The sequence below is a fragment of the Ursus americanus genome, chromosome 5 (assembly GCF_024610735.1).
Source record: "Ursus americanus isolate L20-20 chromosome 5, mUrsAme1.1.p, whole genome shotgun sequence".
Lineage (NCBI taxonomy): Eukaryota > Metazoa > Chordata > Mammalia > Carnivora > Ursidae > Ursus > Ursus americanus.
The window spans coordinates 38,552,422-38,564,441 of record NC_142131.1 but is presented as its reverse complement, the minus strand read 5'-3'; the positions used below and the strand labels follow the sequence as shown (position 1 = coordinate 38,564,441).

Sequence of the window (12,020 nt, the reverse complement as noted above, 5' to 3'; positions counted from 1 at the left end):
ATGGAAATCCCAAAGGAGCAGAAGGCAAAAAGTTCTGCAAGGCCCTGAGGAAAGTGGCCAACTTCTTGAAGTCCTAGTTCTTAACAGTTATGAAGCCAGCTTCGTATGATTTCAAGGTACTCGACGGACTCTCTCTCCCCTACCTCCGTCCCCTCCTTGAGCAAATATTTGTTCACTGAGGCCTGAAATTGATTTTTTCAGGGGCCAGGGTTTTTCATTTCATAATCAGAAATGATTTTAAATGCATATTCACTCTCGGGTAAAGTAAAACATTGACTGGAAGTTACCATTTGCAAGTTGGTTGGTGCCTGTCCTGAGAGCAGAGCAGAGAGCCCACCTGACGTTAGAGAACTGGTAGTCCACCCTGAGGATACGTGGTCAAAGCAGGGAAGCTAGGGATAAAGAACTCCAGGTGGCCACTGTCCAGGGCTGTGGAGCGCTCCTCTGCTGACTGGTAATGTAGCTCAGAACAATATGTATGAACTGACCCTAATTCTTCCAGCCTCCTCTTTCACTAGCAACCCCCACCTCACCGGCCCCCCCTACCTTGCCATGCCACTCTCCAGGCATCTTGAACTACTTGTAGGTACCTGAACTTGCACCTTCTTTTCAGTTGCTCCTTTTACTTGGAACATATTACCCATTCCACATCCATCCCTTTCATCTGGCCCAGTTTCTGGGTCAGAATTCAGATGGGACTTCCTACGGGAAGCTTTTCCTGGCCCTCCAACACTGGGCTGATACACACCCAATATGACCCCCCAGCATCTCCAAGGCACGGATTTTAGCCCCTTTTACATTGAGGGGTAGTTGCCGGGTTTCTTGTCTGTTGTCCTCTCTAGATTTGATCTCCTTGAGTGTGTTCACCTCTGTATCCTCAGAATTTAGCATAGCGCCTACAGCAGAATAAAGTTTCAATTAAGAACTACTGAACGAATGAATGAACTGCTTTCATTCTGCATCTGTCACTAAAAGAGGAGGGTAAATGGTGGAAAAGCTTGTCCAGAGATGTGAGACTGAACTCATACCTATATTTCCCCTCGTACTGAAAAGCCATTGAAATAACAAAAGATATAATGGGGAAAAAAAATCCATATTAGTTCTTAAATTTGTCAGGGTAGAGTAACTGCTGCATGAAACAACACCAAATCTTAATGGATTAGAACAATAAGAGTTCATTATTTATCCATATCATAGTCCAACACCAGAGCCGGGATGGGCGGGCAATGTTGCTCTTTCCATTAACCATATCCATTCAGAGGTCAGGAGGAGAAAAGAAAGCAAGGGAAATCACACAGGAGAATTTTTAGGAGCCAATATGGAAGAGGCATACATCACTCCTACTTACAATCCATTGGCCATAGCTCTGTCACGTGGCCCCTCCTAAGTGCAAGAGGAAAAGAAAACAGAGATCAGCAAACACAGGACAGTCTTCTATGCCCCTGAAAAACAAGGAAGGATGCCTTCAACAAACCAGAAATTTTGGAGAATTTCTCAAAGCTATAAAGCTATCGGGAACGGACTGGTGGATATAAATGAACAGGAGAAACCGTAGCTGATAAGACACTCAAACAAAAGAAATTCAAGCAGGAGAAAATTACTGCAAAAATAAAATCAATTCCAGAAATACTTTGAAGCTGGAATCAACAAATGCAAATCACAGGCAGGATTTCTGGAACTGTTGTCAGGGAAATTAAGGTTTGAAATTACATTCAGAAAAAGCTGGGCTGCCCCACACTGAGCAGCAGAGACCATCACCGCTCGCCCCAGGAGGACATCTGGTGTGATTGTCAGGACAGGCAGCAAAGGAGAGCAGAGTGTGAAATAACTTTTCCCCTCCATGAAGACAGCCATAGAAGAAAAAGAAAGGCAGCACCTTACTCCGGTGTTTATCCCGGGCTAAACTGCTCAGGGTATCTTGCTGTAGTTGGAGTTTTAAACAGGAAACTCTGAGTAGACAGGGGGCCCAAAAAACAGATCAAGTGCCCAGGTAGCATATCACTGGAGATGAGAAGCACCCAGAAGACAAGCTTGAAACACCCATTTCGCAGCCACACATCCTGTCCCTTCTCTGCAATAACCATAAGGAGGACACTATAATCAGAATGGTAGGCAAACAGAGATCCTCATAGATAAATCTGGATAGACATTCAGGATGATAAATTAAAAAAAAAAAAAAAGCCAACACGTCAAAAAGGGGATGCCAAATGCATCAAACAGCTAATACTTGAAGAACAAATTTTAAAGGGGGAACAGACAAAGAATTTAAAATATATGTAGTTGATATTCTCAGAGCGATTTATGAGTCTACCATACCCATAAAACAATAATAGTCTGTAACCAAAAGGAAGTGGCCAGATTTGTTGGGGATAAAAATGTTATCAATCAAATAAAAATTAAATAGATGGGATAACTGGTGTTGGGAGACAACCCTCCAGTCTCTCGCATTTCTGCACATCTTGCACAGTGAGGCACTGACTGCCCTTTGTTTTATACTATCTTTTCAAGGATATTGACTTAGTAAATGCCTTGGAAAATAGAGATAGTGTCTCTCTCCAGAGCAGGGCATACTGACTATTCAGTATAATGAAAATGCTTCCCTCTGGGGCAAAGGGCAGACATGCTGATGAAAGACAAGATCCCTAAGCTCAGGGCTCCTGTCCTGTCACACAGCCCCGTGTTGTACAGGTAGTGATCTGGCCCTTTCCATGTCTCCCTGTGGGAATTAGGATCAAGAAACCAACACAAATGCTTATAGTCTGGCCACGGCAATTCTGTGAGTAATGAACTGTTCTTTTCTCTGACTTAGAAGTCTCAAGTCTTCTTCCAGGATCCATGAAACTGTGGCAGGCTAACTCACAGGTAAAGTAAAATCTCGGACCCTTCACAGTTCTTAACAATTATGAAAATGAATATACTGAGACCCTAAAATAGTAAACTAGAAGATCAAGTCAAGGTATCCTCCCAGAATTCAGCCTCCAAAATAAATGTGGAGTATGGGGGACAGTTAAGAAACATACAGGATGGTTCCAGAGACTCCAGTAAGAAACAGGAATTCTGAAAGAATGGAGAGAATAGAGAAGCGGGTAATCAAGAAAAATAGAAAACCTTTCCCCAAACCCAAAAGAAAAGAATATTTAAATTAAAAATGCCATAAGACCTCAATGCATCACTCCATAGAGTACTTAGTAATTAGTAAGGGAAAGGGGTAGTCTAGAATGGTGGATCCCTTTTTCCCATTGGAAGGAAAGCTTTGGGAAGAAACCAAGCAATCAATAATACTTAACTGACAATAATGGGACAGAGTGACTCATGTGCTTTTTGATGCACTGCACGAAGAAGGGTACAGTATCACTTCTGTAATATGCCTGCCAAAAAGTGTTTACTCCGAACCTAGACATGCAGAAACAAGAAGACAAATCCAAACTGAAAGACTCTATAAAACAACTAGCCTGAACTCCTCATTCAAAAATACTAATGACGTGAAAGACAAAAAGACAAGGGTGCTGTTCTGGATAAAAGGAAGATAAAGAAAAAGGACAACCAAATGCAGGGCACAATCCTTAACTGGAGCCTTCGATGAAAAAGAAAGCTAGAAAAAACATTACTGAAACAACTGGGGAAATGTGAATATAGTCTACATATTTAATAATAAATAGTATTGTATCAAATTGTATTGAATCATATTTAATCCAAGTTAAATATTTTTTTTGGTGTGATCATTGCTTTGAGCTTATGGAGGAAAACATATTTGTTCTTTAGGAGATATATGCCGAAGTATTTAGAATAAAGAGCCATTAATGTCTGCAACTTACTCTTAAATGGGTCGAAAATTATATTTATAGTTTTATATATAAAAATTATATATAATCCATATAATCTATATACATGAAACCTATGCACATATACATACATACAGATACAGAGAGAGACATAAAAGAAAATATAGCTAAATGTTAATAGTTGGTAACACCAGAACATCTGGGCGTCCGTTGTATTACTGAAATTTTGCAGGAGGTTTGCAAATTCTCAAACTAAAAAGGGGAGATGACAGATTGCAAATGCCAACAAAGATTAACATAAAGAGAAGCTACACGTTCAAATATTTAGGAACCATCTCATAAATCAAAAATTTAAAGACAATACCCTAAAAATTTTTCAGAGCGCCATCAACAGGCTACATACGAATCACTCTGGAGATGGACATAAGATAAGGACATAGTATCTTCCAAGTTTTGAGAGACACTTACTCTGAAGATAGATTTCTATATCCAGCCAATTAAAATTTAAGTGTGAGCACAAAGAGAGAGAGAGAGAGAAAAGTATTTTCAGTTACTTAAAGAGTAAAAAATTTTGCATTCCACCGATATGCTCTGAAATAATTAGTCGAGGCTATGCTGCAACAAAATGAAAACTGAATCCAAGAAAGCTAAAGATGATGTGGAACCCAAGACATATTGTACAGAGAAATCCAGAGCCACGAATACACAGCATTAGAGATATGAAAGAGTTACAAGAAAAAAGCATATGCAAATTTATATACTATTAAAAATGTATTTAATTTGTTAACAAATACATAAGCAAAATAACTTTTTTTAAAGATTTTATCTATTTATTTGACACGGAGAGCGAGAGCGCACAAGGAGGGGGAGTGGAAGACGGAGAAGCAGGCTCCCCACTGAGCAGGGAGCCTGATGCGGGGCTCGATCCCAGAACCCTGGGATCATGACCTGAGCCAAAGGCAGATGCTTAATCAACTGAGCTACCCAGGCGCCCCCATAAGCAAGATAATTTCTAAAAGAGACAAGTGCCATGAAGACAATAAACAGACTCTGTACTGGGAAGGGATGCCCCACATAGTCAGGGCTCTGAGTACATGAAAGCAATTGTTACCTACGTGCAGAGTGACCTTGACCCCACAAATACTCTGGAATTGAAAACCCCTTAAATTCATACTGATCCCTTCGGTCTTTTTAAGATGTTTCAGCCAGAGAAGATACAATACGACCAAAATTCTGCAGAGATTGTGTGAGCTGACAGAAAGCACTAAACGCAAGCCCCGCAGCCAGAGTTCTTATTTTTGTTCATCTACTCTAGCAGGGTTAGACCTAGTCACTGGAAAATGAGGAGAAGGAGGAGATGACTTGGCATTACAAGCTCATAAGTGTGTTTCACGAATATACGAATAGTTATTTTACTTTGAAAAGGTTATAGAATGATCTTTGTCTTATATAAGTAGTAGAAGTATTAAGGGCAGGGAGTGTAAACACACTGATTGTGGACTGGATTCTATTTGTGCCTTTTCACGTAAAAAGTATATATATACATATATCAGGGAGGTAAAGAGAGGATTCCTTGCGTCCTCTTTCGAATGAAAGCTCTGGCCACAGGACAGGGGCTATGGTGGCCCCAAGCCAAGCAAAGCCCCTAAGCAGAGAACTGGGTCTGTGTGTATCTTCTTCCTCTCTCCTTTGCTGCCCAAACCATACTGTGTTCCCCCAGGCATTTCTACTCCACAGGAGCACCGCGGGAGCCATGTGTGCTTTCAGATGGCCCAATCCTTCAGAGGGCTGGGTTTAGGGAGCCCCGCCTTTTGCTTCTCTCTCAGATCGTAGCCACCCTGCAGAACTGCACCCTAAGGCCAACCCTGCTCAGCTGGGGGTGGCAGATGGACTCTATTTGTTGCCTTCTCCCAGGAAGTGCAATGCAATTGCTTTTAAGAGGTCAGTGCCCTCCAACTGTGAAATGGTAATATGCTAAATTACGTGCTTAATTAAATTTCACCCCAACAGCATACCATAAAATTGGAAAAGCAATTCCATCACTCAGGATCAATCAGCATAAAGTACACACAAAAGGATCAAAAGTTCTCATCAGTAAACTTGTGTTTGTGCTTCGGCTGAATATTCAGAGGTCCATTTCTCCTATAGGTTGATGAATGGTATACAGTTAATTACCACTTAAGTGCTTGTCTCTTTTTCCTTGTGTTGCTGCCATATAGGTTAGAAATGACAGGGATGAGATTTTTGCTAGTCTCCTTCAGTCAGGAATCCAAGGGAAAATCTTCCTATTAGATTTTACCATCCTATTCACAAGTGTGTTTGTTTTATTTTTTGTTTATATTGCGTGTTTTTTTAAATATTTTATTTATTTATTTGAGAGAGGAAAGAGAGAGCACCAGTGCCTGGGAGGAGCGGAGGGAGAAGGAGAACGAGCAGCCCATTCTCCACTGGGTGGGGAGCCCAAGGCAGGGCTCGATCCCAGGACTCTGAGGGTCATGACCTGAGTCAAAGGCAGATGGCTTGACCGACTGAGCCATGCAGGCACCCTTATATTGTTTTGTTTTGTTTTTAACTATGCAAAACACACATCAGGATTAGGGAAACTGAGCTACAAGGTAACCTGGTATAGCTGTTATCTCATGAATATTCAATGATATGGGCTATAACAAATTCTTAACAACTTGTCTAGCACTGCAGCTACGTACTACAAATAACAACTGGATAAGAGAGTAAAAGAAAAAAATCTAGCATCAAGCCCAGTACCTGATACTTAGCTAATGCTCGAGAAATATTTCTAAGTGAATAAATGAATGAAACAGTGAAGGAGCAACTGATAGAGCTCAGTTCTCCAGCTTCACAGGCGATTCCTATACCAGGACACACCCTTGCAGATGACAATGTTCAGCGAATGAAAGATGGTAACAGAGGGTATCTGGGCCATAGACTATAACTCCCATTTAATTTCATATGAATTTATTGCTGAACCAATTTGGAGATTTGTTTCTAGAAAGTATTGATTTTTTCACTTGAGATTAGGCATAGTAAATACAAGTCTTAGTGGACTGGCAGTGCATTGCTGTGGATGGCTACCCAGAAAGTACATAGCACTTTAGTTGATGGCACTTTATGGTCTCAGCAGAGCAAGTGTGGATCTTAAGGCTGAACTATTTCCTCATAGAAGGATAAACTAAAGGAGGCCGGAAAGCCAAGGAAATGGAAGGCAAGTCCACAATCTCTCCTGTTTCCTACATACTAAGATACTACTACTTTCCACATACTGGGTCCCAAAATTTGTATTTGTTTAAGGGATATGAATCCAAGACAGCCAGTGTGAGAGTCAGAGAGAAGGGCGGGAGCTCCCATTCTTCCTGCTGGGTGTCCCCTGCTCCTGGTCATCTGAGTTGCCCTTGAATCAAAGAACCAAAAGGCAGCTTGATTTCACAGGCTGAAACCCCCCTCCCGAGCTGACCTGATCTACCTCACTAAGAGTGGATTATAGAGACCCGGTACTCCATCAAAGACTGAGCCCTTACCTTTACCGTGATCTTGTTGCATTGACCTCAAACTATCTTTCCCAGAATGTTGTGAAACATGCTACATACATGCACACACACACACAAGTACATACATTTATATAGCTAGAGATAGAGATATCTGTATTCATGATATTCAGAAGCAACTGAACTAGTATTGTATTTAGTATTCAGAAAGTTATGAGGGTTAATGGAGCCTATAACTCAAAGCACAGACGATCCTTGCAATGATATCTTGGCTATGGAACTTGAATTTATGATTTCTTATCCTTTTCTCTTTATCAACACCACCCCCACTGCCCCCAACTTAGGAAAGGAGCCTGGCGGGGGAACCAAGAGTTTGGATTGCAAAATTGAGGAGACTACAGAAACACCTGCTCTAGAGGACCCCTCACCATCCCCTGGAGACATTCAGCAACATTCTGGGCAGGTTTCCACAGACATCGAGAACACTGAAAGGTAAGTGGGAAGTTACCCTAAATAGACTGCCAGTATTCCTCCAGTTAATACTCCTAGGGGCTATAAAAGTTGAGATTTTTCTCTTTTAGATTCAGCTTTTGTCTTTCGGATTTAGACTTCAGAAATCTCAGAAAATTGAGGTAACAGAGGGTAAGGAGTCCAAACCCTGCAGTAGAACGGTAGCAGGATTTCCAGTAGTCCCAGGCTCCCAGGCCTCTTTTTATGCCACTCTACCACACTGTGTCTCCATGGAAATGAAAACAGTCTGCTTCCTTGGGAAGGGAGAACGTTCAATCTATATACCATCATAGCTCACCCACTGGGCTGGGGACCAAAATTTCCATTTGTTTAAAGGAGAAGAATCCAAAATCATGCAAAGATGCCAACAGTAGATTCTTGCATTCCAGGTGTATGGAGTGGCCTGCTGAGCTGTCAGGGGCTAAGCATTCTGTCCAGTTGACAGACAGCTTTTCACAGAGTTCCCTTCTCCTGCCTTCCCAGAATGTAGCTGATGGCCCCTTAGTGGTCAAAGCGGGTTAATGCATTTGTCTTAACAAGCGGTAGCTCACTGATAGGGAGTTTCCTTCTTGAGAAGAAGAGATTCGACGGTGATTCAATTTCATCTGGGGAAAGGGAGCAATAATAACATAATAATAAGTGCCATGGCTCATCTAGATGCTAAAAATGCCATTCTGTGAGGCAGGAGGATGAGGCCCTTGTTTATTGGCCTTCACAGTGATATCATGTCCTTTGCTACTAATGTCCCTAGAGCTGACACAAAGCAGTTGAATGAATACTGGGCAATTCCACTGAGTGCTTTGTGTGCAGCTGAATCATTGACAAGATAATGAACATTTTATTTTTTTATTTTTAGAAACGTAACACACAATGGCATTTATAGCCATTGTGGTTCTATTTTCATATTGTAATATAATTCTAAAGCTAATTACTGAATTTCGGTGTTTATAGAAAATTGAAGCATGTGGTAATTATGTGCTATTAATAAAACTTGGATTTTGTATAAGCTTGGAAATCCAACAATTCAAACAATAAAGCTGTTTGGCATGGTCTGATACAGCTATAGACAAATGGAGAGAGAATGATTTATCTTAATTTATGAAATAGAAAATGCTTTGCTCTACTCCCAGGAAGAAATATCTGCTAGAGTGCCATGATCAGGGCATAATCCATCAGCAAAGACATTTTCCCCTTCAGACACCTTGCATAGCAACTATACCTAAGCCTTTTGAGCTTGTTAGGAAGCAAGCTATGGCTGGCAATAAAAATAAGAGAGGGTGCAGTTATGTTCAAGATGGTGACATAAGAAGATATGAACTCACTCCCTCCCATGGATCCAACAAATATACAATAATAATTTCCTCTGAAAAAGACCAGCAAATTGGATGAATGGAGCCTCCACAAAAAAAGAACAAAAAGGACAGCACTGAGATGGATAGGAGAAGCAAAGACCCTGCCTTGCCTAAAAAAGACTCCACCATAAGTGTTGTGATCCACAATCGGGAAGGGTCTCAAAAGTACAGAATTTTTTCCTAAGAAGTGAGGGGTCTGTGCTCCACATCAGGCTTCCAACCCTTTGACCCTGCATGAGAGGTAGGAGACCCCCTAAATGCCAGACTTTGACAGCCAATGAGGATTATATCCAGGATAACTATGAAACTGAAGGGAATGGAGAACTCAGTCATAGGGACTCATGCACTGATTCACTTGCCCGGGGACCCAGCACAAAAACATGAATTTGAAAAGTGCCTAGATCATATGTGAAGGAAACCAACTTACTAATCTTAAAGCACCTGCCAGAGTGGCAGGAAAATGTTGGGACCTTATCCAGAGACAGAGACAATGGCAGCCTCTATATATGTGACCTCTTCCTACCTTCCTAAGTTTGGTGTTGGTGGGCACCATTTTGGAACTCTAACCTATTAGAGCTGGTGGGCATGCCCAGGTGAGAATCCCACACACCATCAGAGCAAAACCACATGTCTCAGCCAGACCAAGGGCCAATCCCACCCACCCCCATACCACAGATACAACCTTGCCACACCAGATGGATGTGTGCAGCCCATCAAGAGGATAATCCTTGAGCTCTGGTGGTCAGAGGGGATTGCATATCTGGGCTCCACATGACCTCTCCTGCCCAGAGACATTCTTCCCAGATTAGAAGGGGTAGTGAATTTGACTAATACATATAAACAAACACAGAGAATGAGACAAAATATTTCAACAAAACATTATGTTTCAAACAAAAAAACAAGACAAAACATCAGAAAAAAAAATTAATGAAACAGACATAAGCAACCTACCTGGATAAGGAGTTTAAAGTAATGGTCATAAAGATGCTCAGTGAATTAGGGAGAAGAATGGATGAACATGGAAATCCTCCACAAAGAAAGAGTAAGTAAAAGAAAGTTCCAAAGAGTAGTTACAGAGCTAAAGAATACAACAACTGAACTGAAAAGTATACTACAGGGGTTCAAGAGCAGACTGGATGAAGCCAAAAATCTGATCAGCAAGCTAGAAAAGAAAGCAATAGAAGTCACCTGGGCAGAAGAGCAAAAAAAAAGAATTGTAGAAAATGGAGATAATTTAAGGGACCTCTGAGACATCAAGTGGAACAATGTTTGCATTACAGAGATTCCAGAAAGGGAAGAGAGAGAAAAAAGTACAGAAAACTTAATTGAAGAAATAATAGTTGAAAACTTTTCTAATTTGGAGAAGGAATCCGGGTTTAAGAAGCACAAGGAGTCCCGAATAAAATGAACCCAAAGAGACCCACAAAAAGACACATTATAATTAAAATGGTAATTTTAATAGTAATTAAAATGGCAAGAGTTAAAGAGAGAATCTTAAAAACAGCAAGAGAAACCCCGTAAGTATGCCAGATTTTTCAACAGAAATCTTGCAAGCCAGAAGAGAGTGGCATAACATATTCAAAGTCCTAAAAGGAAAAAAATTCACCAAGAATTCTCAGCAAGTTATCATTCAAAATTGAGGGAGAGGGGCTCCTGGGTGGTTCAGTTGGTTGAGTGTCTGATTTTTTATCTCGGCTCAGGTCTTGATCTTGGGGTCATGGGTTCAGGCCCCACATTGGGCTCTGCACCACCTAGTGTGGAGCCTACTTAAATAAAGAAAAAAAATAAAAAATTAGGGCGAGATTGATTAAGAGTTTTCCAGATAAGCAAAAGCTGTATAAAGGAGCTCATCACCACTAAACCAGCATCACAATAAATGTTAAAGGGACTTCTCTAAACTGAAAAGAAATGGCACTAATTAATAACAAGAAAATATATATGAAATCCTCCTGGAAAAGGTAAACATACAGTAAAAGTAGTGAATCAATCATTTACAAAGCAACTATGAAGGTTTAAAGACAAAAACAGTACAGTTAACTGAAACTACAAGAATTAAGGATGCATAAAATTAAAAGATGTAAAATGAGACATCAAAAACATAAAATAGCAGGGAGTAGGAAAAAAATATAAAGTTTTAGAATGTTGCTATTAACTCAAAACAGACCATTATATACATAGGAACTCACATGTGAACTTTATGGCAAGCCACAAAGCAAAAACTTGTCAGAAAAACACGAAAGAAGGGGTGCCTGGGTGGCTCAGTCAGTTAAGCGTCTGCCTTCGGCTCAGGTCACAATCCTGGGGTCCTGGGATCCAGACCTATGTCGGCCTCCCTGCTCAGAGGGGAGTCTGTTTTTCCCTTTCCCTCTGCCTCTCTCCCTGCTTGTGCTCTCTCTGTCTCTCTCTCTCTCTCAAACGAATAAATAAAATATTTGAGAAAAAAAAACACAAAAGAAAATGAGAAGAGAATCTAAACAAAACACTACAGAGAGCCATCAAACTACAACGTTAAGAGAGAAAAAAGAAAGGAACAGAGAGGAACTACAAAACAGCCAGAAAACAATCAACAAAATGGCAGTAAGTACTTACCTATCAATAGTTACTTTAAATGTAAAAGGACTAAACTTGGCAATCAAAAGACACAGAGTGGCTGAAGGGATCAATGAAAATAAGACCATCTGTATGCTACCTATAAGAGACTCACTTCAGGACACGCACAGACTGAACTTGAAGGGATGAACAAAGATATTTCATGCAAATGTAAATGAATAGAAAGCTGGTGTAGGAATATTCATAGCAGACAAAGTAGACTTTTTTTTTTTTAAGATTTTATTTATTTATTCGACAGAGATAGAGACAGCCAGCGAGAGAGGGAA

General features: G+C 40.6%; 1 protein-coding gene across 1 annotated transcript in view; it reads left to right on the top strand.

Annotated features, from left to right (window-relative positions):
* RGS7BP (regulator of G protein signaling 7 binding protein) overlaps nt 1–12,020 on the top strand; it is a 103,166-nt gene that overhangs the window by 68,167 nt on the left and 22,979 nt on the right. Inside the window, exon 4 of the mRNA XM_045794269.2 lies at nt 7,627–7,774. Within this exon, the coding sequence (XP_045650225.1) occupies nt 7,627–7,774 (148 nt within the window). The remainder of the gene's footprint in view (nt 1–7,626; nt 7,775–12,020) is intronic.